This window comes from Netta rufina (genome assembly GCF_964035555.1).
Source record: "Netta rufina genome assembly, chromosome: 3".
Taxonomy (NCBI): Eukaryota; Metazoa; Chordata; class Aves; order Anseriformes; family Anatidae; genus Netta; species Netta rufina.
The window spans coordinates 119,940,253-119,966,381 of record NC_140125.1 but is presented as its reverse complement, the minus strand read 5'-3'; the positions used below and the strand labels follow the sequence as shown (position 1 = coordinate 119,966,381).

The 26,129-nt window shown below is 53.8% G+C and overlaps 2 protein-coding genes across 2 annotated transcripts in view; one reads left to right on the top strand and one right to left on the bottom strand.

Annotated features, from left to right (window-relative positions):
* Nucleotides 1–7,014: 7,014 nt before the first annotated feature.
* Nucleotides 7,015–12,397, top strand: LOC311207634 (serine/threonine-protein kinase PDIK1L-like; the record flags this gene model as incomplete). Its single annotated transcript, XM_084283774.1, has 4 exons — nt 7,015–7,560; nt 8,488–8,704; nt 10,314–10,564; nt 12,261–12,397. 3 exons carry the CDS (start codon nt 7,015–7,017, stop codon nt 10,547–10,549), a joined length of 999 nt encoding a protein of 332 aa, XP_084139900.1. The 3' UTR covers nt 10,550–10,564; nt 12,261–12,397.
* An 8,171-nt stretch (nt 12,398–20,568) lies between these two features.
* Nucleotides 20,569–26,129, bottom strand: part of ELP3 (elongator acetyltransferase complex subunit 3) — an 81,847-nt gene continuing 76,286 nt past the window's right edge. Inside the window, exon 15 of the mRNA XM_084283640.1 lies at nt 20,569–21,064. Within this exon, the coding sequence (XP_084139766.1) occupies nt 20,988–21,064 (77 nt within the window). The 3' untranslated portion in view covers nt 20,569–20,987. The remainder of the gene's footprint in view (nt 21,065–26,129) is intronic.

Here is a 26,129-nt window from a genome sequence, read left to right as displayed (position 1 = left end):
GATTTTAGAGCAGGTTTGGGATTTTGGGGCAGGACTGGGGTTTGGGGGCAGGACTGGGGTTTGAGGGCAGGATCAGGTTTTGGGGGCAGGATCAGGATTTTGGGGTATTTTCATGATTTTGGGGCAGGATTGGGATTTGGGGACAGGATCGTGGTTTCAGGGCAGGATCAGTATTTGGGGGCAGGGTGGGATTTGGGGGCAGGATCAGGATTTGGGGACAGGATTAGGATTTGGGGTCAGGATCTGAATTTCAGGGCAGAGTCGGGATTTTGGGGCAGGGTCAGGATTTGGGGGCACAATTGGGATTTTGGGGCAGGATCAGGATTTTGGGACAGGATTGGGATTTGTGGTCAGAATTCGGATTTCAGAGCAGGGTTAGGATTTTGGAGCAGGATCGGGATTTTGGGGCAGAATTGGGATTTGGGGGCAGGATTGGGTTTTGAGGTCAGGATCAGGGTTTCAGGGCAGGATCAGGTCCTTCCCAAATAATGCCAGTCCCCGCGCTGCCAGCTCCGGACCTTTCCCACCCAAATCAGCAGCGCCCCAAATTGCACCCCAGGTGACATCCCAAAGGATCCTTCGTCACCCCAAATATCCTTCATCACCCCAAATATCCTTCATCACCCCAAAAATCCTTCATCACCCCAAATACCCTTCTCCACCCCAAATATCCTTCACCACCCCAAAAATCCTTCTCCACCCCAAAAATCCTTCATCACCCCGAGCATCCCTCGCTGCCCCACGTCCCAATCCCAAAATCTGCAGCACCGTGGCTCGGAAATCCCCCAAAACAACATCCCGGGAAGGGCTGGAGGTCAGACCCAGACGGCTCCAAAAGGGCGAGCATGTTGCACATCCTCGGCCCCATGGGCATCACAACCCTAAAAAATCTATAAAAATCCCCAAAAGTCTATAAAAATCCCCCCAAAAATCTATAAAAATCCCCAAAAACCTATAAAAATCCCCCAAAATCTATACAAATCCCCCATAAAGTGGTGGTGCTGCCCCAGGGTGATGCAATTCCCGGGCTGGAGTTGGGGAAAAAAGGACAAAAAAGGTGATTTTTTTATTTTTTATTTTTTTGGGGTTTGCCATTAGGGGCACGTCGGTTTTCCGCAGGTCGTGTGACGTTGTCTGAGGTCCCAGTAATTAACCGGGAGGGGATAATTGAGGTCCCGGTAATTAACCCGGGATGATTGGCAGCTGGGGGCAGCGCACCAGGCAGGAGCGAAGTCCAGCACCTGAAACCCCATAAGAAAGGGTTGGGATTTGGGGAGGATTCACCCCTTTTAGAGAATAAGGAGAGGATTTTTGTGGTTTCCCATCTTTTGGGGTCGCTTGGGGCGAAGAGCGGACCAGGCAGGACCCCAAAAGGCAGCGATCCTTTTTGTAAGGGGGACACGAAGCTGGTGGGGTCTGGCACGAAGGGGACACGGGGAGGGGTTGAGAGATTGGGGTTTGAGATTGGGATTTGGGGTCAGGATTGGGATTTGGGGTCGGGATTGGGTTTTGGGGTCAGGATTGGGGTTTCAGGGCGGGATGAGGATTTGGGGGTAGGATGGGGAGTTGGGGGCAGGATCAGAGTTTTGGGGAAGGATTTAGGGGCAGGATCAGGATTTAGGGGCAGGATTGGGATATGGGGGCAGGATTGGGATTTGGGGGCAGGATCAGGTTTAGGGGCAGGATCAGGATTTTGGGGGCAGGATTGGGATATGGGATCAGGACTGGGATTTGGGGGCAGGATCGGGGTTTCAGGGCAGGATGAGGGTTTGGGGGTAGGATGGGGAGTTGGGGGCAGGATCAGGGTTTTGGGGAAGGATTTAGGGGCAGGATCGGGATTTGGGGGCAGGATCAGGATTTCAAGGGGGAAGGATTAGGGTTTGGGGTCAGGACTGGGATTTGGGGACTTCATTGCCCCGCTCCCCTGCTGCCAACTTACCCCCGGCAGTGACATTTTGGGGTCAAGGGGGGCTCCAAAATAAACCCAGTGGGGTGAGGATGAGCACGATGAAGGCTCTCCAGACCCCATAGGGACCGGCACCGTTCCCCTTTCCACCCAACCGGGACTCAAACGGCCCCGAGGACCCGATCCTGACCCCATGCATCCCCCCCATAACCCCCTTGTTGTCAAAACCCCTTAACCACGGCGGGGGCCATGCACAGGAGCTCCAAAAATCGCTCCAAAATCTTAATCCTGGTCCCAAATCCTAATCCTGCCCCCAAATCCCAGTCCTGCCCCCAAATCCTGACCCTGCCCAGAAAGTCTGATTCTGCCCACAAATCCTAGTCCTGACCCCAAATCCCAATCCTTCCCCCAAATCCTAGTCCTGTCCCCAAATCCCAATCCTGACCCCAAATCCTAATCCTGACCCCAAATCCTAGTCCTTCCCCCAAATCCTGATCCTGACCCCTAAACATGATCCTGCCCCCAAATCCCAATCCTGCTCCCAAATCCCAGTCCTACTCCCAAATCCTAGTCCTTCCCCCAAATCCCGATGCTGCCCCCAAATCCCAATCCTGACCCCAAATCCTATTCCTGCCCCAAAATCCTAATCCTTCCCCCAAATCCTGATCCTGACCCCAAATCCCGATGCTGCCCCCAAATCCCAATCCTGACCCCGAATCCTATTCCTGCCCCCAAATCCTAGTCCTGCCCCCAAATCCCAATCCTGCTTCCAAATCCCGATCCTGCCCCCAAATCCCAATCCTAACCCGAATCCCAATCCTGCCCCCAAATCCTAATCCTGCCCCCAAATCCTGATCCTGCCCCAAAATCTCAACCCTGCCCCAAAATCCTGCTCCAAAATGGGGCTGTGATGGGGACGGGGGGACAGCTCCCTTCCAGGTGGGTGCTTTGGGGTCGCCCCGTGTCACCACCATGACCCTTCCCACTGCACCCACCCCAATCCCCCTGGGCTCTGCCCTAATCCCACATCTACCTATCCCCCAAACCACCCCACAGCGCTTTTTGGGGAAAAAGCTCCTAAATTTAGGCAAACCAGTGTGACAGGGCAGGGAGAGAGATTTGTAGGGGAAATTTTGGGGAGGTGCTGTGGTGGGTGTAGGGGCCATGGTCCTAAATACACATGGAAATGCTTTTGGGGTCCAAAACCCACCCAAACAGCCCCAAATTATTGGGTTTCTGCTCCACCATTGGGGCGCTGTTGGGGTTTCAGGGCAGGGTCAGGATTTGGGGGCAGGATTGGGATTTGGGGTCAGGATCTGGGTTTCAGGGCAGGGGCAGGGTTTAGGAGCAGGATGGCTTTTTGGGGCAGGATCAGGATTTTAGAGCAGGATTGGGATTTTGGGGCAGGACTGGGGTTTGGGGGCAGGACTGGGGTTTGAGGGCAGGATCAGGATTTGGGGGCAGGATCAGGATTTTGGGGTATTTTCATGATTTTGGGGCAGGATCGGGATTTGGGGACAGGATCAGGATTTTGGGACAGGATTGGGATTTGTGGTCAGAATTAGGATTTCAGAGCAGGGTTAGGATTTTGGAGCAGGATCAGGATTTTGGGGCAGAATTGGGATTTGGGGGCAGAATTGGGTTTTGAGGTCAGGACTGGGGTTTCAGGGCAGGATCAGGATTTGAGGGCAGGATCAGGATTTGGGGACAGCTTTGGGATTTAGGGTCAGGATCAGGATTTGGGGCCAGGATCGTGATTTCGAGGTGCAGACAACACCACGTGAGAGCAGAGGGCAGCTCCAGACAACTGCCACAACCCCAAATCCCTCCACCGGGGCTCAGTCTGGATAAGAAAACCCTAAACTTTAATGAAACGGGTTTTCCAGTCAAGAAAGAAAACCACCCAAAAGGGATTTCTCCACTTGGGATCCACAAAACCTCTGGTCCCACCCCACACCCAGCGCTCCCCCTGGCACCTCCCAGCACCTTCCTGAGGGGCCTGGCCCTAAAATACCAAAAAAAAAATCCCAAATCCTGTCACATCATTGTGCTTTCCAAGAGCAAAAACTGCCACATCACCGCCGCCTTCGCACGTCAAGGCTCTGAGTCACCGGGATGTGCAGCGCCTCTTAATAGGGTCCGAGCTGCCCTATTTAGGCCCGGAGCTCGGTGATCCCACTCCCGTTTTACTAAATTTTCATTTATTTACTTATTTTGAAGGAGGTTTTGTGGGATTTGCGGGGGGGAGGAGCTCGTTCCCGTGAGCACACCATGTTGTGGGGTTTGAGGCCAAACCCCACAGCCCCACGGCCTGCTGAACCCCTCATGGGTTCGGGGGTTTCCCTCCGCTTGCTGTGACACCGGGGAGGATGAGAAATGTGTAAAAGCACCCAAAAAGTGAGTTTTTTACCACAAAAAGGTGCTGTAGATGGGATAAGGGATGGGGTCAGCACAGCCTGCCCTCATCCCGAATGGCGGAGGGGAAGGTTGGCTGGTGGGGTGCTGGGGGGCCCCAAAAAGTGACTCCATGTGTGGGGTGCCCTAAATGTGGTGCCATCAGTGGGGTCCCCCCAAAAATGACTCCATCAGTGGGGTCCCCAGAAATTGGCTCTGATGGTGGGGTCCCCAAAATGTGGTGCCATCAGTGGAATCCCCAAAATGTAACTTCACCAGTGGGGTCCCCCAAAAAGCAGCTCCATCAGTGGGGTTCCTTAAATGTGACTCCATTAGGGGTCCCCCAAAATTGGCTCTGTTGGTGGGGTCCCCAAAATGTGGTGCCATCAGTGGGGTCCCCCCCAAAATGACTCCGTCAGTGGGGTCCCCCAAATGTGACTCCAGCAGTGGGTTCCCCAAAAATTGGCTCCATCAGTGGGGTCCTCAAAATGTGGTGCCATCAGTGGGGTCCCCCAAATGTGACTCCATCAGTGGGGTCCCCAAAATTGGCTCCATCAGTGGGGTCCCCAAAATTGGCTCCATCAGTGGGGTTCCCAAAATGTAACTCCATCAGTGGGGTCCCCAAAAATTGGCTCCATCAGTGGGGTTCCCCCAAAAAGCAACTCCATCAGTGGGTTCCCCAAAATGTGACTCCACCACTGGGTTCCCCAAAATTGGCTCCATCAGGGGGTCCCCAAAAGCAGTGTCCCCCCCCAAAAGGATGCTCAGCAGTGGGCACGCTGCCCCTTTCCCCTCTTTTTGATGTTTTATTTTTCAACTTCCTGATTTTTGGGGTGCTGGGGGGCCGGGTCCCTTTGGGCACCCCCAAAACTCAACCCCATAGCCCCCTCCTCTCTCTCCCCACGCGTTTTGCAGCATTTTGTCCCTAGCAGGCACCCGTTCCTTACCGCAGAGCATGACGGGATTTGTAGTCCTTCCCCACCTCCCCTCCACCACGCATGCGCGTATCTCCCCGCCCGGCCTTTTTTGATCCAGGGAGAGCGAGCCGCTCACCGATTGGTCGCGGCGGGCGGCCGCGCCGGCTCGTGATTGGCGGGAGGGCGCCTTCTCCTTGCTGATTGGCCGGAGGGCGGCCGGGGGGCGGGGCTAAGGGACGGCGGCGGGAATTGCGACGGCGGCGGCGGGGCCGGGCGCGAGCGGAGCCGTGAGGTGAGGGGGGGAGGGGCGGGGGGGCCTGAGGGGCCCTGAGGGGGGAGAAGGGCCCTGAGGGGACTTGAGGGGGACTAAGGGGGTTGAGGGGGACTAAAGGGGATGAGGGGCGGTCTGAGGTGGGCAGAGGGCTGAAGGGGGAAGGGTCTGGGGGAGCCCTGAGGTGGGGGAGGGCCCTGAGGGGAGAATTAGGGGCTGTGAGGGGGTTTGGGGAGAGAAGCAGGGGCTGGGGAGGGGAAGGGGCTTGAGGGGGGGGGTCTGAGGTGGGCAAAGGGTTGAAGGGGGAAGGGCCTGGGGGAGTCCTGAGGTGGGGGAGGGCCTGAGGGGGGCTGAGGAGGGGAAGGGCCCTGAGGGGAATAACAGGGGCTGTGAGGGGGCCTGGGGGGAGAAGCAGGGGCTGGGGGGGAGGGTTTGAGGGGGCCTGAGGAGGAAAGGGCCCTAAGGAGGGCAAAGGGCTGAAGGGGGAAGGGCCCGGGGGAGCCCTGGGGTGGGGGAGGGCCTAAGGGGGTGTGAGGAGAGGAAGGGCCCTGAGGGCTGAATTAGGGGCTGTGAGGGGGCTGGGGGGAGAAGCAGGGGCTGGGGAGGGGAAGGGGGCTGATGGGGGAGGGTTTGAGGGGCCCTGAGGAGGGAAAGGGCTGAAGGGGGAAGGGCCTGGGGGAGCCCTGAGGTGAGGGAGGGCCTGAGGGGAAGAATTAGGGGCTGTGAGGGGCCTGGGGTGGGGAGGGAGCGGGGCTGGTGCCCATGGAGTTGGGGCTGCTATTGGTCTGTGAGGGGGGTCTGGGGATAAGGTCTGGGTTTGGCTGGGTGTTGAGCAGGGGGTGTGGGGAATTGGGTGAGAAAACAGAAGTTTTGGGGAAGGAGCGTGGGTACGGAGGGAGCTGGGGTGGGTTTGAGCTGTGCAGGTGCATGGGGAGGGAGCTGTGGGATGCGAGAGGAGCTAAAAAGGTGGAAACGTGAAGGGTTTTGGGATCTGGGAGCAGATCATGACAGGTAGGGAACCGGCTGGCAAAGGGCAGGAGATGTTTCATCACACGGGGGGAAATCAGGCAGCGAGGACTCGTGCCAAAGCAGCCTTTCTGCCTCACTTCTCTCCTTTAAAAGTCAATTCTGCTCAAGCGAGCTCGCCTTGCTCCCCAGCAGGTCTCCTCCTCCCTTTCCTGCCCCACTCGGCGAACGTGCCCTCCCGGCCCTGCTTCTTTTTCACAAACTGCTTTGGGAAATCGATGCCGGAGCTGCGCCCCGCTGTGCGGGCAGGGCTGTACCCCACAACACCTCCCAGTTACCATGGATATGGGCTGCCTCTCAGGGCCCTGCTCTAGCCCTCCTCGTGCAGCTGCATCCCATAATGATGTACCTGGAAGGATTCGCACTCTGCAGTTGGCGAGCCGCAAGGTTTTGAGGTTTTTTAATCTTTATTTTTCTTTTTTTTTTTTTTTCCAGGGTTTTGCTGAGGCTTGTCATGACTCCGGGTGTTTTCCCCTGATTTCCCAGGCCGAAGCGGGGGGATGGCGACGGAAGCCAAGTACAGCATCGTCCGAGAAGTGGGCCGGGGGAGCTACGGGGTGGTCTACGAGGCCGTCCTCAACAAGACCAGAAGCAAAGTGGCCGTGAAAAGGATGCACTGCAACGTGCCCGAGAACGTGGAGCTGGCTTTGCAGGAATTCTGGGCCCTGCAGAGCATCCAGAGGCAACACGAAAACGTCATCCAGCTGGAGGAGTGCGTCCTGCAGAACGGCCGGGCCTTCCAACCCCTCGGCCACCGCTTCAGGAAATCCGACAGCCACCTGCTGCTGATCGAGACCTGCCTGAAGGGCCGGAGGTGCATGGATCCCAAAGCTGCCTGCTTCCTCTGGTTCGTCATGGAGTTCTGCGACGGGGGCAACATGAACGAGTACCTCCTGTCGCGCGGCCCCGACGCCCAGCTCAACCACAGCTTCATGCGGCAGCTCAGCAGCGCCGTGGCCTTCCTCCACAGGAACCAGATCGTGCACAGGGACCTGAAGGCCGACAATATTTTGATCTCCCACAAGCGTGGCAGCCCCATAGTGAAGGTAAGGGGGTGAAAACTCTGCCCTGGCGAGCTTGGCGGCCACAAGTTCTCTTTGAGAGCGGTCTGCTGGTAAGTTTTGTGATAAGCTCTGCTTGTAGCTCGTGATAAGGGTGTCCAGAACATCTGATGTGGGCTGGGTTTTAAGAGCTTTGGAAGGAAGCGCTGGTCACGAGGGTTTGTATCTCTCAAGTCCTTCATCCCCTCTTCATCCTGCAGACAGCTGCAGCTCAGGGGCGTCGAGCTTCTGTGTGCTAGACAATCAGAGACATCAGCCACAGCCAAAGCGATGTTTTCTCATCCCTTAAACCTTAAGAACACACAGTCCTGTTACAACAGCTGACACTTCCACTATCACCGCCTCAAGCACACAGTTCTCAGCTTAAGGGGAGCTGGGGAATGCTTGGGCTTCGTGCGAGGTGGTGCCCGATTGAGGTAAAGGTGAGCCAGCTGTGTTTCTGGGAGCATCAGAATGAAACTGCTACGTTGCCCTGAGAAGCAGCTGCAAAGCTGGGAGCCTCAACTTGCAGTGCCAAGAGTTTCCATGGCTGGACGCAATTTTACAGCTCAGTGCCTCGCAGATAATTCATATCTTGGCCTCTTGGATCAATGATATCTGTACTTGGACCTGGAGAGCCACCGGGGGGGGCATTTAAATCAATGCCCTCTTCATCCCGGGGCAATAACAGCGAGGCCAGAGCTTCGGTGTGCTCCCCGCGGGGCAGTGAGAGCCTCTCCTAGCTCAGCTGTCCCTCCAGGTTCCTTTGTGCCCCGTCATTTTTGGGCAGAATGAACTGCACGCAACCAGCAGGCAGATATTGGGTTCCCTCTCCCTAGATTGGAATTTATCAGGCTGCTGCTCATAAATATCCTCGGGAATTTGGTGTCTGCCCAGAGCTGATTTTTTTCCTTCTCATCTTCCTCTCCGCAGGTGGCAGATTTCGGCCTCAGCAAGGTGTGCCAGGGGAAGGGGAACGTCAACCAGCACCGCTTCTCCTCTGCCTGCGGGTCCAACTTCTACATGGCTCCAGAAGTCTGGGAAGGGCACTACACGGCCAAGGCTGACATCTTTGCCCTCGGGATCATCTTCTGGGCGATGGCCGAGAGGATCACCTTCCGGGACGGGGACACTGAGAAGGAGCTGCTCGGTGAGGATTGGGTGCTTTTTTCCCCAAAAGTGTGGTTCAAAATCCCTTCTCTCCAGCACAAATTCCTCTTAATTTGTATGCTGTTCCTGTAGGGTTTCCAGAACCTGAAAACATAGCACTAAGGCAGAAGGAGCACTTCTTACATCTACAAATTATTACGTTCAGGAGATGGTTCTTCTGCCAGTGAATGTGTGTGGCTTTTGTTTTTTTTATCCCCAAAATACTTTGTGGGGTTTAAAGGTCTTGAGAAAGATCGCTTTTGGCTTCTTTGCTGCCAGGCTTTCCTTCCCCCAAGGAACTCTGCTCAGACTGGGATCGGCCCTGGTGGCCACCGGGGAGTTTGAAGACAGAAAGCTCTTGGTGAGGCGTCTGTCTTGGTGGAGGATTCCGTTATCTGTAGATTTCCATCTGCTCTGGAGTGCTTTTAGTGCTCCCAAAACCCAAACCTGCCCTGCCTGGAACTGCTTTTAGGAATTTTGCTTCTATCCTTGACTTGGCACGTCCAGGGGATGGGAGCACTGGAAGGATGCTCCAAGGAGCCAAGCTATAAATTTGGCAAGAATGTTTAGATCAGCTTCGCTGCTCCCTGGCCAAATTTCTTCGTGTAGAGATGCAAACTCTGAGGGCTGACTCTCCCGATGGCCTGCTCTGTCCACTCCCTTCCTCCAAACCCCCCACATACACACACTAAATCGTGCTCAACGATTTCAGAACAGCATATTACAGTGGGAAAATCCATCTCGAGAGCAGAGAATGCCGGTCATGCAGATTAGCAGAATAATTGCAGGCATCTACCCCGGCTCTGAGATCACAGAGCACCTGTCCGTCCCCTAAACGTTTAAACCTTTAACTTAAAAGGGATTTCTACACAGGGACTTTGATAAGCTTTTGCACTACCCCTTTAATTTTTTTTCTTTAAGGTAGGCTTGGTTCTAATTGTATTATTTATTTCTCTTCAAAATGCCAAACGCTGATAAATGTTTTAGTTCCTGCCTAGAAAAGCAAGCAAACGGTTGCAGCTGAGAGCAAAGCACGACCAGATTCCATTAAAATAGCCGCCCGCCACCTCGAGATAAGGAGTTTGCGTGGCCAACCTTTTCCCCACGCAGACAGGTCACTGCCTTTGAAACATTTATTCTTCGCCGGGTGCAGGGGCAGAGCAGCTGAAGCTGTTTTCGCTGTCTGTTTGGGAAGCCGGTTAATCATTTTTCAACAAGCGGTGAAATTATTTAGATGACCGGGAGTAAATTTACATTTCCCTGCCTTAATCTCGCCGAGGAGAAGTTGGCGAGCGGCGTGTGCTGTCATTTTAATTGGAAATTGTTTGACTTGCTGAGCAAACAGGGCTTGTGTTTAACTCTTTCAAGTCACCCGAGCCGAGCTCAGTCCCTTCCTTCCCCCCTCGAGAGCTTCCAGGCCTGCTGTTGAAGCAAACCATGATCAGATGGGGGAGGTTCCCTTCAGTATTTAACTTGGCCTCCTAAGCAGTGCTCCTCCTGGTGATCTTTCAGGTGTTTTGCCCTCCAGATCGCCTCTCCCTGCTGTGCGTGACGGCCTTTTCTGTCGATTTTCCCCTTGTTTAAGCTGACTCCTTCTACCCCGTGTGCAGGAACTTACATCTGCCAAGGCAAGGAGCTTATTCCTCTGGGCGAGGCGCTGCTGGAGAACCCCAACATGAAGCTGCAAATCCCTCTGAAGAACAAGAGGGCCATGCCAGCCGATCTCTGCGAGCTCCTGCGTGACATGCTGGCTTTTAACCCCAAGGAGAGGCTGGATGCCTTCCAGCTGGAAGCCCGCATCAGGCAAATCTCCTACGGCAAGAAGCGCCAGCGCTCGCTCTCCTAGGCCAAGGGCGCTCAGGTTGGTGTCTGTGCCAGGCTCCTCCTGGCCCCGTGTGGGTTCACGGGGCTTTTATTTGCTGACCTGCTGGCCAAAGCCCTCTAAATTGAATGACCGGGGGCAGTTCTGAATATTTAGCGCCAGAACCCCCTTGTTAAATTAAATATTCGGGAAATTTGGTTGAATTACCTCTGACAAAGAAACCTCTGCATCTTTAGCAGTGTGTGTTAAGGGAGTTGGCCGTGCTGCTCCTCGATCTGCCTGTCCTTTATCCGAAATCTCAAATGCTTCCGTAAATGAGGGCAGGCTTCTGCCATCCCTCCAGCACTTCCCTGTGCTGTGTTTGTCCCTTTTGTAATGTTTTTGCTAACGAAATAAAACCCAAGGGTGGGCAAAATTGCTGTAGGCGTGCACCCTGGGTATGTTTAGGTGGTTTTTATGTTTTCCTGCCCCGGTCTCGTTAACACAAAGTCCTTGATCCAGCCTTGCAACAACACTGACTCACTTCCATGCCCATTTTTCTTAAAAACTAACAAAATTCCCAATCCTTGTGAGCTTCTCATGACCTCTCTAGTCTCTATGTGGATGGAGGTTTGAATGCCCAGTATGAAAACCAACAGAACATCTTGGATTTTATGTCTTTGAGCAGTTAAGAGCAAAGACATGGACGTACAGAGGGGAGTTTCCAGGATTTTCAGCTCCTATTTTCTGCTGTCAGGGGCATCCTGGGGTTGAGTTTGTTGCATGCATTTTAGCAACAAAGTCTCTTAGGTCCCTGTAAAGCACTGGTATTTATGACCTAGCCTGGAAGTCTTCCTCCTGATGTATCCCAGAATCACCTCTCCTCTTTCACACCTGTGTTGCTCATTCCTCTTCTAATTACTTTGTATCCTAAAGCCCTTCTTGACTGGAGTCTTTTAAAATAATAACACCCTGGGTTACAGTAAAAGCTTCTGTTTGCAGATCCCTGACCTTCTCTTTTCTGTTACCCGCTCTCTTCTCCTGTCAGTTCCAAGGTGAACGACCCTGACTGTCTTCATCCTTTCTTGTCATCACAACATTTCTTGCAATCATCACACCTCAGCCTTGGTGCGCTCCTAATTGCTCGTCGGATGTTATTAGTGAAAACACTTAATTAACCAAGCCTGTTCCCAGTGCCCATCTTGATAAAGCTCTGCTCTGGTGTCTCCGTTTTCCAAATTACCCACTTCAGTTTTCCCCTGGGCCAGGTTAGCTGCCGTACGTCTTCCTCTTTACTAATTGCAGTCTTCTCCTGTTTGTCTCATACTTTCTCGAGTGGTGCTACATCAAACGTTTGCTGAAATCTCCGTGGACAGCCCAACTCTACTTAGCCAGGAACATCAGTTTTGTCCCCAAGCAGCAGTTCTGGGGGCTCCGTCCTGGGGCTGGGCTGGCACGCTGTGATAGCAGCAGTGCCACTAGTTGGCAGGCCAGCCCTGAAGTGCTTTGTCCTACAGGAATTTGCAAGAACAAACTAAAAAGGCGGTAACAGCGCGGCGTCAGGTCTACTAATCTTCATTTTCCCCTGATTTTCCTTTTTTATTATGATCCCATAATGGGAAACGGGCTTGCAGACAAGGTGCAGAAAAAGAGTAGCACAGCCAGGGCGTACAGAATGCCCTGAAAAGCTCCTGTGGGCTGCTCAGTGCTCTTGCCAAGTGTGTTATTTTGCAGCTTCAGCATTTTTCTTTCGTAGGTGCTGTGTCCCACCACGGTCTGGAGGCCTCGCAGACGGCGAACGACTGATTTCTTTCGCGAGGAGTGACTGGATCAGGAAAGGAGGAGACACAAACCTTGCAGGCTGCCAGTTCTCCCAAACGGTTTTTATTTAAATGGACGATAACTTTATTTATTTGTACAGTAATTTTAAGAGAACTACAAATATTTTATTTTTGTGCAAACCTCCCTTGCTTTTTGTACTTGTGTTCTTTTATGCAGCCCGTAGGTAGGTCAAAGCTTGGCTGGAACGCCTTGAACTGTTTGGCGCGGCCGCGCAGGAGTTTCTAAACCTGTTTTCTGTTGCGTGTCCTTGGCGTGGAAGGCAGGAGTTGTCTTTCCTAGGTTTAATTGGGGCTTTTTGTGTTAATTCCTCGCTCCGTGTTGCTGGGCCACGCAACTCCGCGGTGGCTGCTGAGCGAGCTGGCAGAGCGTTGGGTGTCTCTTCTGCAAAGTTTTAACAGAAACAAAAAAAAAATGTATTTTCCTCCCAGTGGCTTTTGAATATTCTTGCTTAGATTAACTAAAACGCTTTCTTAAAATAAATACAAAGAACATTAAAGATGCCAACTCTTGATTAGAACGTATGCGTCACTAACACTTAAAGTAGCTTAAGGAATCGTGCTTCCTGCTGTGCTAGCTGCTTGTGCCAGCTGTTCGCACAAGGGAAACGAGAAGGCCTGAACTGGAATCTTGGCAGGTAAAGGGGGAGTCTCATTTGCACCCTGTTTGAGAAATATTTCTGTGGATCTGCAAACTGCTGCTGGTCCCTGCTTTTCGGAAGAAGCTGGGAGCTCCTGAAAGCTTCCTCCGATGCTCTTCTGATGCGCCGGGGTGAAATAGTGCCCTTCAGGGAGATCTTCCTTCTGTAGGAGAGGAATAAACTGCCAAAAAAAATAATAAAAGATAACTTAGGGAGCTCCTTTGCCACGCAGAAGTCCTTGGCTGGCTATATTTTTCCCACCCTGTCCTGCTCAAAGAAAGCTGGTTCTTAAGCAGCACAGTATGAGCTAAATTCAGGGAAAGCACCTTTTTTCTTGTGCTCTCTTCATCCAGGGCTGTAAACTTCAGCCTTTGCTGCTCAAACAAGCAGCAATTGAGCTCTGCTTCTGTTCTGCCTCGCAGAGCTGCCCCTCTGAAGTATTTTCTTCGTCTTTCTAATCCCGTAGCTGCTCCAACTCCCTGGTCTGCCCAGAACAGGCGAGTGCTGCTGGCCCTACAGAGCTGTTTTTACTCCAGACCAGCTCCATTTTTCTGGAATGCCAAGGGGTCTGTGCACCCTCAAAACACATGGAAAAACGTGGGGCACACAAATGGGAGTTTACTCCTCTTCCTTCTGATTTTGCTGTCTAGAGGTGTATCCTCACAGCTGCTGCTGTTTTTAGCTCTCTGCACATCCCTCGAATCTCCGTGCTTTATAAATTAATAAAATGTGGGTTTTTTCTTCTTACTAATGCATTAGAGTGCAGTAATACTTAGCATCTGTTTTTTTTTTTAAGTGCCATATGTGATTCTAGGTACAATTCAGTAAGTCTTATTCTAATAATGCCTGAATTGGTAAATGAATTTCTGCGCTGACAACCCCTAATTTAACTGACTGCTTCGGGAAGGAGGGGGGAGAATCCCGGAGCTGCCGTCTGTAGCTCTCTGAAAACAAGCTCAGGATTCAGAAGCGATCTAAAGGGTGCACAGAATGTCTGCACCAGGGGGGGAGCAGGATAAAAATGGAAGAGTGAAGGAATCCGTGGGATCCTCCGGGATCAAAAGCTGGGCAGAGCACTTGTTGTAGCAATATTTGGGGAGAGAAGAAGGGAAAGCTGCAGAAGAGTTGCACCAAGATCCACAACTGGAAACGGGGGCTGGGGAGAAGAGGCTGGGAGCTTGTTTATTATGGAGATGATGAATTCCTCTTCGTTGGATTCCTGGTTCTCTTCCTTCATGCCACGGGAGCTGAGGGGAGCGTGGAGATGTGGCACGGTGCACAGCTGGGCTGCTTTCCCGAAGCACCCACCCCTAGGAGTCCCTGCGCCGGGGTAAAGCAGCTGCCTCTTGGTTCAAGCTGCTGCTCTGGTGGCAAGAAATGACCGTGATGGTGACAGTGACAGTGACAGCGAGTGCCTGTGGTGCATTCAGGCCAAAAGCAGCGCTGTGGAGCACATCACTGGGCTGAAATCTGGTGCCTCAGCACCCTGCTCCCTGGACTTTGGTGCTTCCTTGGGTCAGAGCATGAACCTCAGTGACTAAGGATGCTCCACGCCGTTAATTACCTGCGGTCCCAATCTCTTGAAAGGATGGAAGAAGTGAGAGCCACGTGGCTCTGGGATTCAGCCTCGTATTTCACCAGCTAGCGAGCGCGGAGCTTCGCCCTTCCGCTGTGACGGGGGAAAAATGTGCGAGTTGCTCCTCATCGTTCTCTCCGCAGGCACTGAAATTGATTGTTTAGGATTAAGGCCACTCCAGATTACTTAACTTTTCTTTTTGTTTCCGTGGGACAGAAACAACATCGCTCACAGAGCTGCGAGATAGCCGGGGGCAGGATTTATCAAGGCCAGAATTAACTACTTGCTCCGGCCCCGGTCGGGATGAAGTCGGGTAACGCCGGTCTATCCGTCTCCAAAATTAATCACCGCGTCCAGCTCGTTGATCAGCAGAACCCTTCGTTAATCACAGAGCCCAGCACGTCTCGCCACACAGCAGATCTTTTCCCCGTGCCAGCTCCTCTCAGGCAACGTTTGAAGACTCCCGCGTGCCCCGGCTGGCTGCGTGCAGGAACGTCGTGAGGAGCTCGGCCCTGAGAAGGTAACGAGCTCGTACGGCTCGTTACAGTCCCTGCTGTTCTTTCCAGATTCTTCATTACGCCCTTAATTGATTTTTGCTGAGGCTTTTTGAAGTCAGAAGCAGAGGTTCGCTCCCGGTAAGGCTTGCTTGGCTCGCCTTTATTCTCCCCGAGCTGCAGGATCAGAGAATTTAGGTGAAATTGTTTCCACGTGCTCCACGGTGGCAGCAGAACACGGGTATAGACCCCAAAATCCGTGACTGTTGTCCCTCCTGTAACTTCTCTCAACATTTGGCTGTTAAGTTTTGGAGAAAGCCGCTTCAGTCCTGGCTTTTTTCATCTCTTCCAAGCTGTGTTGTGGGCCCCAACCCCAAATAACAGAGATTCCCGCACTGCTGGGATCAAGCCCCTGCTTTCACAGCCTCGCCACCTCCTTTTTACGGGCTCCCCTAATCCTAGAGACCCAGGGAACTTGCCAAGGCAAACAGCAGCAGGCTTTGCTTAAAATATACTAACAAGAAACAAATTCCCAGCGCTACTACCTGCCATGGAGCAGGAGTTTGAAATCCCAGTGTTAGGAGAGGGGAGATTTGCTGGGGGTGAGACTTGATTTGCACAAATTCTGGGGGAAAGCACCGTGGATGGAGCCTTACCAAAGGCTGCAGACTGGTTTGGAGACGCTCCCTAAGGCAAATAGGCGCCCACGGAGGAATTTGTACGCGCTGATTTTGGGTTAAAAAAGAAAAAAAAAAAAATCTTTTCCATTTACTTCTCCCCGATGTCTGCTGCAGACAAGCCCCAGATGAATTCAGCTGTCAGCCTGGCCCTGAGGAGCCTCAGCTTTTGGCCTTGGTCTTTCATGTAAGCAAAAAAATCACTGCATTTGACTTTTTCCCCACAATTTTGAACAGACTGAAATAGGGGAAAGAATTATAAAGGCAGCTGTGGTGCTGCAAGAGTTTAAACCCACTGAAGCAGCTCCTGGGGGGGGTCAGTGCAGAGGCTGGTGGCCTTTGGAAAGGGGCTTGGGGAATGAAACCCCACAGAGCCTGAACAAACTCATGCCCCTGGCTCCTTTCTGGCTCCTGCTTCTCTTGATTTAATTTTTTCCTTTTTTTGCAGATTCCCCGAGCCCCCAGTGAGCCGAATTACTGCCCTGCAGGCAGGAGGCTGCCCCCACTGCTGCTGCACCACAGACAGGAGCGAAGAAGGCAAACAAAAATCCCAAACTGGCAGGAGGGACTCGGTCCACCCAGCCCAGTTCTGGGGTGTGAGGCTTTGCAGGCCCCAGAGAGGCTGCCTGATGTCTTCAGGTATTTCTGGTTAGTTAGCGTGTTGTTTTTTCCCTTATTTCTCTTTTTTTTTTTTCCAATTCCATTTTTGATAATGGCTGGAGGTGCTGGGGTTTCGGAAAGCTGAGCGTGGCCTTGACTTACCAGCTGGACGCAGGAGGTGCCAACCAGGGTCTGAAAATAGAGATTCTGGATTTCCCCCCCAGCTGAACAACATTTGTTCTGCTGAATTCATCCCTTCCAAACATTGCTGTACAGCTCCTGGGAGTGATGCTTCGTCGGGCTTGAACACCTCGATTTTGGGGTGGCACCCCCCAAATCCCCAGCTCCCTGCTCCGATTGCCTGGGCTGCAGCCAGATACCTTTCTCCTGGAGCTGGCCCTTCATGGAGGAATTCCCAAACAGCTTTTTCTGTACAAAAATGTTGAATCATGGCCAGCTCCTTCATTTTATTTGATGACTTCGTGGCTGGGAGCAGGACCCGCTTTGGCCAGCAGAGCAGGCAGACAGTGCGGGGACTGCACCAGGGCAGCCAAGAAGCAAACCCGCTGCACGCAGCCACGCCTGGGTTTCTGCGGGCCATGCAGGTGCTGGAACAGCTTTTATTTTGTAGCTGCAGAGCCGTGCAAGCACAGCGAGGTCCGGCTGAGCCCTGGAGCAGTATCAGGCCAGATGGACGCAGGACCCTTCAGTGTAGCGGTGACGTGGGTATGAAAACAGAGGGCTCAGACCTGCCCGAGGAGCGCAGGCACGTCCCTGCCTGCCCCCACGATGCTCCCTCACAGCAGGGGCAGGCGCTGGATGCAGCGTTGTGCTTCAGCAACGGGCTCACGGCACGCTTTACCCGGGCACAGGACGTGGTTTCTTCTTGGGGTGAGCACCTGGGGCCACCTGCAGGACCTGGCCACCTGCAGGAGCCCTCCTGCAGCAGCCAAGCATCTCCGGGGTGCGTGGCAGCAGTGGCAAGGAGCAAGGACAAACCTCCTGTGGTCCCCTGGGGATGAAGGGAGCCTTGTAAGCAGCAGCCAGAGGCAGCCCCCAGCCCCACCAGGGTTTCCACCACCTTTGGCAGCAGAAATCCCAGGCAAAGAGTGGATCCCTGCAGCCAGGGGGGAGCAGGAGCTGCTCTGCAGCCCCAAGCCCACTTAGCAGGCTGTCGCTAATTGCTCCAGCGCTACGGAGGCAGGGGCAGAAGAGGATTTGAAAGCAGCGAGGAAGAGGTGTGTATAAATAGAAGCAAGAGGAATATTGAAGCTGGCAGCGCTGCCTTTCACATCAGCAAGCGCAAAAGCACGGCAGTGGAAGCGGGGTGCGCGCCCTGCTGCTCCTGCCCCGAGCTGGTTATTGCTGCTCCTGCTGCACCTGAGCCTCTCCCCCTGCTGCAAACAGCGCTGGGGATCAGCAGCAGCCCAAAAAGATAGCCCAGGAAAAAAGCAACGTGCAAAAATGCCGTGCTGCCCGAGACAGGTGAGCGAAGCACGAGCTGCTCCTGGCATTCAGAGCAGCGCTGCCTTTGGCAATTAATTGCTAAATGCAATTAGCTGACTTCCTGCAGCACAGCTCGGTAAGGAGGAGGTGCCTGCTCTGAGACGGGTGCTGTTTGAACTAAGGAAAACCAAACTCGTGTAATAACCCCGACTTAGAGTGTTGCAAATAATAAACGGGTGGATAACTTCAAAAAGCTGCCTCGTGGCTGAGCCCTGAGGACCAGCAGCCACGGCTGGGAACAAGCCAGCCCAACTCACCCAGCCTGAGCCCCAGCTCCTGGAGCTCAGACATCCGCACGTCACCTGCCGGTGTGAAATCTGTTACAAGGCAGCACCGTGACGCGGTGACAGGGCAAGCAGGGACTGGCCGGGCAGTGAGCAAGACCACAGCTGTGCTGCACGAGACCTGGTGCAAAGAGAAGCTCTGGGTAGAGCCGAGCTGCGCCTGCTGCATGCCCACAACTCCCCCAGGAGCCTCTTTGACCCCCCCCCAATTTGTTATTTGGGTACCAGGTCCCATGCGCTGCCCCTCTGCCCACCCAGCATTAATTAAGTGCAGCTCAAGGAGCAATCACAGCGCTTCAGGCAGCTGTACAAGCGGCTCCTTTCCTCCCCCAGGTTCTCACTTTGCCTCTGCTCCTTTCCTTGTGTGTGGCCATCGTGGCTTTATGACTGGATGTTCCTGGAGTGCTTCAGGCCCAGGAACGCCGTCAGCCCATTGCAGTGGCAGCAGGAGGCGAGGTTTTTGCTTTGCCCCCCTGCCAGCCTGTGGCGTGCAGGGCAGGCAGAGGCCGTGCCCGGGCTCGTGTCCAGGCACCGCAGAGCCCATGAGCAACGCTCAAACCCGCTGAGACCTCGCACATCCGAAGGCACCTGCTAACAGGGCTGGCTCCCTGCGGGCTGTGGACATGTCCCGATGTATTTTTGAGCCCCAGCAGATGCATGAAGCAGCAGCTCGGGGCATCAGCCTGCAAACCCTAAAGCCCAGGGTGGCTGCAGGCAGGGCACACACCGGGAGCAGGATTTGGAGGAAGAAAAATTCATCACACTGCGAAACCAACCCCAGCCTCTGCAGCCCAGCCCGGCGCGAGCTGAGCCAGCGCAGCACGAAAAGAACAGGCAAACGGGGAGCTAAAAATAAGAGCAAGAAAAAGGTTTTATTTCCTGATAAATCAGCTCCGAAGCTCAAAAAGCCTCGGCCTTAAATAAATGTATCCGGTATTTCCTGGCCTTGCCGGAGGGCCAAAAGCTTTCAGACATGGCAGCGTGGAGTTTTGCTGGTGGGTGCCTGCGAGCGGGGCCGGCAGGGCTTGGAGCATCAGCACGAGTCAGAATTCGGCACCGGAGCACCTCAAGGATGCTGCACGGCGCTCGCGTCCGTTTTCATCTCAGCTTTTAGTGGCAGGAGCTTCGCACGCCCCATTTACCCCTGGCTCAGAGGAAGAAAAAGCAGCTCACCACGTCCACAAGCCACAGCCGCCGCCTCCCCTCTCTAAACCAAACCATCCGTAGAGGGCGCGAGGCTCGGCCACGCGCAGGATTTGGGTCCCACCAAGCTTTTTTTTCACCCCCCAAACCCTTCAAAGGCAAGGCACGGGAGCCTCCCCTCGCTAATTAAACCTTTATTGCCAGGTGTCTCAGCTCCCCCCCGAAGGGCCGCGCCGCCCGTGCGTCAGCAGACGTCAGCGCCGTGCTCGCCGCTGACCCCGGCGTCCGCAGCAATAGATCACGGTGGCAGAAGCACATTTACTGCCCGGCGCCGAGCTTTCCTCGCCGAGCTGCTCCGAGTTAATCACGTGTGGCCGAAGGCTCGGCATCTGCGAAGTTTCCAGAAGGCTCCCGGCAGAGTCATTTGTTATATTTTACTCCCCCAAATGTCAGCTCCTCCACGAGCCGCTGCTCCGTGGCTCTACCCCCTGTTTTTTCGATTGAAGCGCTACGAGGACGCAGCGGAGGAGGTCAGAGCTCGGCTGCTGCTTTCTGAGCGTGCCGGCGCCTTTCTGCTTCGTGGCTCCTACAGATTTGGTAAAGCCGAGCAGGCAGCAGCACCGTGCTGCTTTCTGAAACCTGGACTTGCTCACGACACTGGACACCCGCCCGCGCTGCGCCTTCCTCGCCCACCAAATGGCACAGCTCGCCCACACCTCACTGTTTGCAAAAGGAAGCTTTAAAATAATTCCTATCCGAATGAATCCCACCCCCAGGGAAAGTTAGGGCCCAAAAGCTCCCCAAAGCCACTTCCAGAAAGGAGAGGAACAGCCGGGAGCAGCCCTTGGGCATTCCCCACGGGCAAATCGTGAGGGGATTTGTGCCCAAATCTGTGAGCTACGGGATGGGGAAACAGAAGATTGGGTGTGGGAAATGAAGTTTAAACTGGATTGAGCCTAGTGGAGGGCAGCGGGGTGCTTGGTATTAGGATAAAGCTTTTTCATAATATGGGTGACCGAATATTGAAACAGGGACCTGGATTTTGTGGCTTTCCCATGTGGAGACATCCAAGTGTTGGTCAGACAGGGCCCTGAGCAACCTCAGCTAATTAAGCCTGCTCTGGAGGAGGTTGGCCTGGAGACCTCAGAGTCTCTGCGTTGTCTGTGTGTGGCTGTAGAGGTTTGGGTTACATTTTAGTCCCAAATCCTACCACTAGCATGGAAGGAAGCGGCTTCCAATCCTCAGTCATACAAGGATCAAAGCGCACGTCTCGGGATGGACAGAAAGCAGCCAAGGCAGCAAAAATGATATGCAAAGAGAAGGAATTCATTCATTTTGAAGGCAATTTCAATGCATGTTAAAAGCCCAGAAGATAGCATCGGAGAAATAATGGACATTTTTCACACCAGGCTGCCTGATAAAGCCCCCAAATTCAGAGCTCTCAGTTCACCCGTGCTTCAGTCCTGTATTGCAGCGCCTCAGAGCCAGCCCTGGAGATCCAGCAGGCTGATGTGGGTAAGGAGACGCGTGGTGTGCCTGGCAGCTCTCAGGAGCACTGCGTGCCCCAGGGGAGATGCCCCGTTTGCTGCCGTGGGCTCTTTGCAGCTGGCAGGCTTTGGTTTTCAGCTTCAGTCCAGCACCTTGAGCTTTCCTCCCAGGATTTTCCTCCTCTGCTGTTGTCCTCTCTCCTCCTGGCAGCCGGAAGGGCGAGCGCCTCCCGGGGCTCAGTCCAGCCTTTTCACCATGTAGGGCCCTTCCAGCTCGTAGCCGATCTTCCTGTAGTAGTTCCTCGTGCCAACACCTGCGAGAACGACAAAAAAGTTTGGATTCAGGGGGGCACCAAAGCAGGTTGAGAAGCCAGGGCCAGACGGGGAAGTCACTCCTGTGGAGGGACGGTGCCAAAAGGAGCTGCCTGCTTTGACCTCCCTGGCTGCTGTGCCAGGGTCGGGATATTTGCTCATTAGCACCTGGACTGAAAATGCTGTTTTTAAGGGAGAAAATGATGTAACGTGGCTGTTATTTCTACCCGGAATCACGCACCCTGTCCTGAGAAAGTCTGCGAGGGAAAGAGGAAGAAAACAACAGTGAGACGTGTTCGAGAGCCAGGAGTTCGGAGTAGCCCGGGTACAACAGCAACCAAAGCCGGGCTCTCGAGAGGAGGCAGCCCAGCTGCAGGCACCGTTACCAGGAACTGAAGGGCTCTAAAGCCCGGCCAGCTCCGTCCAACCGCTCTCAGAAATGAGCTCAGCTCCACTTCAGCGAGACGAGTGGGCCCCCGCCGCCACAATCCAATTTCCTCGTTGAAAAGGCAGCCTCCGAATGCCTCCCTTCTCAGACGGCCTCTTCCCTCGCCTTCCTCTCTTAATGAGGCCCCGCAGCGCGGGGCCAGCCCGGCCCCACAAACAGCTGCCTTCCCCGCAGCGCCCTGCAGCAGGACAGGTCCATTAGAGCAGCCTTCCCCCTCACCTTATCTAATTACTCACAGATGCAGCCGGTTAGTCATCGGGAGGAGGAGGAGGAGGAAGAAGGAGGAGGAAGGATTCGGCATCACGGCACCGTTGTGAGCGCAGCTGGTGGGGCAGGGCCGGGAGGACAGCCAGGAGGCAGCTCTGCGAGACGAGCAGCCCCTCGTTCCTCTCATCTCCCCCCTCCGGATGGTTCCTGGAAGCTGGGGCACTTGGAGGTGCTTCTCCAGGTGCCCCGGTGCAGCTGGTGACCCCCTCGGGCCCCGTGCTGCTCCTCTCCTGCACCTTCAGCCCCTGCCTTTTTGGCAGACTCGGGGAAAGGAGCCCCCAGGTGCCTCCTGAGCGCACGCTGCCATAGCTACCGAGCTGCTGAAGCACCCCAGCTCCAGGTAAATGCCCAGCCAACATCCTAGAGAAGTGTTACATTAACTTCAGCATGGGAACATGCATAAAACATCCTTGTCTCCCCCCATTCTGGCTGAAGCCGAAGGGATCCGAAGTCACTTGGCTTCAGCACGAGCCTGAAGGCAAGGAGAAATCTCAGCCCGCTGCAACCCTTCTGCTCCCTCCTCCTCATCCCTGCCCAGGGCAGTCGGGATCTCTGACCCGCAGCCAACCGTCCCCTTTATCAGGATCTTGCCTAAAAATCCTCCGGGTTAGCAGAGATGCTGGGAGATGACGCCAGATTTTGGCAGGGAAACAGCAGAGCCACCCCACCGGCGGCACGACTCGGATAAAAGGATGAGCGAAATCTAAGCCGAAGAAGAGGAGTCCTCTTGAAGCTAAGGAACAACTGGAGTAATTCAGGTGATGCTCTTCAACCCGCCTCGATTAGCGGTATTTAAAATTCCTTTTTTTACCCCAAAATGTTGGGAAAGGTGTGGATTTTAACAGAAGGCAGCCGAGGTGGCACCGGAGCGCTGCGTGCTGCCTCCATTAATCTGGCAGCGATTAGCAGGCGCTGGTTAAGTGCCAGCTCCTCATCTGAGGGCGATGGGGCCAAGCCATTAACAAGACGGATACTGCAGTCACCCGGCCCCGTGCCCCCGCGGTCCCACATGGGGCTGCCCCGCAAGGCTCCTCCGAGGACATTTTGCCATCAGCGTGACACAACTGGAGGAGAAACAGGGTAGCAACGTCAGACGAGTTAAGAAAACTGCAGGTATTAACGCCACGTGCTGCTCTGGCTGCTCACAAGTCCCACTAGGGCTAAGGGCTGGGGAAGCAGCCCCAAAATGCCTAACCCACATGGTGCTTGTCCATAAAGCGAGCTGGAAAGGAAGGCACCTTTCTCTTCCCAAATCCTCGCTGCTCTGCCTTAGGGCTCACCTACCCAGGGTGGGGCAGACAAATCCTCCAGGGCAGCGCTCGTCCCTCTCCAAGTTGCACCTGCACTCACGGGACAGAAGAGGCAGCATCAGAGATGTGCCACAAAAGAAATACAACACGAGAATGGAGGAGAAAGGCCAGAGGCTGTCCCAAGAAGCTGTCTGACCTTCTAAGCCAGAATCAGCCGCAGCTCTCATTCTAGGGTTTTAAAACGAGGGTTTTAAACATCCCACATCAAACTCCATGCTCAAGTAGAGCCCGAAGGCAGCAGAGGTTTCAAACAACCCCTCCCAGGCACCATCAGTGGCTGAGCAAGGGGCTGGGGCTCCCAGCACACCGACCTGGACAGAAACCCAGGGCTCGGGGCCAGCTGAGGCGTTTTGGAAGCGTCCCTCGCTGCAATCTTCCAGTGACACATCCCCTGGCGAGGGCTGCCACTTCGTTTCGCAGCCTTTTGTTCTCTTCCTTTGGTAGCGTCTGAATAACGGCGCAGCCTGCTGATAAAAACCCCCGAGCCTGGCTTGTTACCATAACATTTACACCGCAAAAATGACATAAATTAAAAAAAAAAAAAAAAAAAAGCTCGCCTGGGTTAGGGGACGGAGGAAGGTGAGCGCCGTGCCAGGGTTCAACGCTCCTCTGGGCCAGGAGGAGGGCGGTGGAAATCAGCTTTGGTGCAGCCCCCCTGCCCGTGCCCTTTTCTGTGCAGAGCCCATAAATACACTCTTCTGACTCAAGCCTGCCACACAGCAATGTTGCAGTGCAGCAGCCGAGGCCGAGCATCCTCAGAGCTCCCTTCCCCACGGCTCAGTGGTCGCAGAACTAAGTGCAAATGAGGCTGTTTTCAGGATCATTAAAGCGCTCCTAATAGTTCATAAAATTTCCATAGCAGAGGCTTACTGAGGCACACGAGAGGATTGTCTCCGCGCCGGCCTCCGCATCTTTTGGCAGCATCTCGCAGCTCCCTTCCCCTTAAAACATTTCTTAGAAGCAGTTTCTGGGCAGCACAAAGCGAACCCAAATCGGCCGAACCTCCCAAACTGCCTCCAACCCTTAACGTGCCGACCGCAACTCTGCCGAGAGCGAAACCTCTTCCAAATTTTGTGAGATCTCCAAGGGTGCTGAGAGAGGGACCGATGCTTCCACGCACCCACAGGGACATCAGCGACGTTTTGGCATCAGCTTCAGCTGCACAGAGCTGGGCTGGGGGCGTGGAAAGCCACAGGGCAGCCCAGAAGGATCTGAAATTTCAACACAGAGAAAAGAGCAGAGGGAACTGAAGCGCTGGGAGGGTCTCCTCGGTGTCCAAGCACATACCCCGTGATCAGCCTGCTGCTGCCAAAGCGCTAGGAGCACTCAAAGGCCATCACTGACGGCTCACAAAGCTCACATTTTGGAGCTCTCGAGACTTGGGGTCGGGTGACTCGGAGCGTGATGTCAGCGGCGAGCAGCAAACACAACCCTCTTTTTCCCCATGAGTGTTGGTGGAGACCCCGGGCTGCTAGCAAAAGAGAAGTTTTAGGTTTTTCTTTATCCTTCTCGCCTTGACCTCCACTCACGTCCAAGAAGAAACTTGGCTGGCCGAAAGAAAAACGCCTCGTTGTGAAATCCACTGAATCCACGCAGGACTTCAAGGCAAAGCTGACACTGAATGGCACCTGGCAGCCACCCAGAGCACCCAGAGCTCGGGCAGAGACGTCTTCAAGTTGGTAGGACCTGATGAAACGAGGAAGGGTCAAAACCACGGGCTGAAATCCGTAAGGGTGGCAGGGAAAGATGAGAGGAGAGAACTTTTTGTTGTCTATTGTGTACTGGATGCTAACTAAAAAAACCCACATCGCCTTTCCAAAATGATCCATGAGTTAAGAATGCGCGGGATATCCATCCCCGACCTCTGATGAGTTTGCTTTGGCATTTGCAGTGTTCACAATGCTGGATTTTATCTGCAGGGAAAACACAAGGCGGCTTCACGCGAATGGCGAGCAACCGACCGCCCAGAACGGTAACAATGGGGAAAAGGCGAAGGATTTGAGATAACCAGAAGGATTTGAGATAACCAGAATGCCTTATCAGCACCCAGGAAATGGGAAAAAAAACCAACACACACCATTATTAACATTGCTGAGGAAACCTGAGCGTTTCAGAGCCATCAGAAAGAACATTATTAATTTAAGAAACCAACGAACAACCCTTACACCACTCCCTGCAGCAAAGATTTCTTGTTTTAGATTGGGTAATTGTCACCTTATTTCCCCAAAATCTCACAAATGTGAGAGGAAGCACAGCCACTCTCACTTTGCTTTTAAAACAAGGGGTTCTGTTGGGAATTATTGAGAGCTACGCGTACTCTGGCAGCCATCAGAAAACAGAATCCAGGAAATGCAAGTAGAAAACAGGAATATAATATTATTTTTTTAAAAGAAGATCATTGAAAGCATACACGAGCTTTAAAAATGGAGCACTTGAAACCATTTTTAGTATTTTAAAGCATCTCTAAGCATGGTGGAGCTCCACCAGAGCCGCTCTTCCCATGTTTCAGCCCTCTCTGGAGGGACCGAAGGCAGGCATGGGAGAGTTCAGTGTTTCGTGACCTCCTCCTGCTGCAGCAACCACAAAGAGCTAATTAGCGTGGCACTTAGAGCTGTGATTTAGATGTATCTTCATGGACTCTTCGTATCACCGTGTGTGGAAGGCTTCACAAGCACGGGCTGGCTGATTTAACAGCACCAAAGGCGGCAGCAACTGCGTCTAACCCGTCTTGAGTCTGTGCGGTGCCGTTTTCTGAACCTGGAAGCAGGCTCCCCACCTGAAAGCCTCGATTTTTCTTCTGTCAAATGAACGTCGTGCTCTCTTCCCGCACAGATTGCTTGCCAGCAATTTTAAATTACTATTTTCACAACACCTCTGTCTAGCGGGGAGGTACTGTCATCGCCACGTCCCAGAAGAAGAGCCAAGATCCCAGGCAGCTGGGTAATTTGTCTGAAATCACAAATCAAGGCTGTGATAAAAAGCGTTTGGAAGCCTGCATCTCTCTTCATCAGCTCACCAACTCACCTCTCTGCTACAAACACC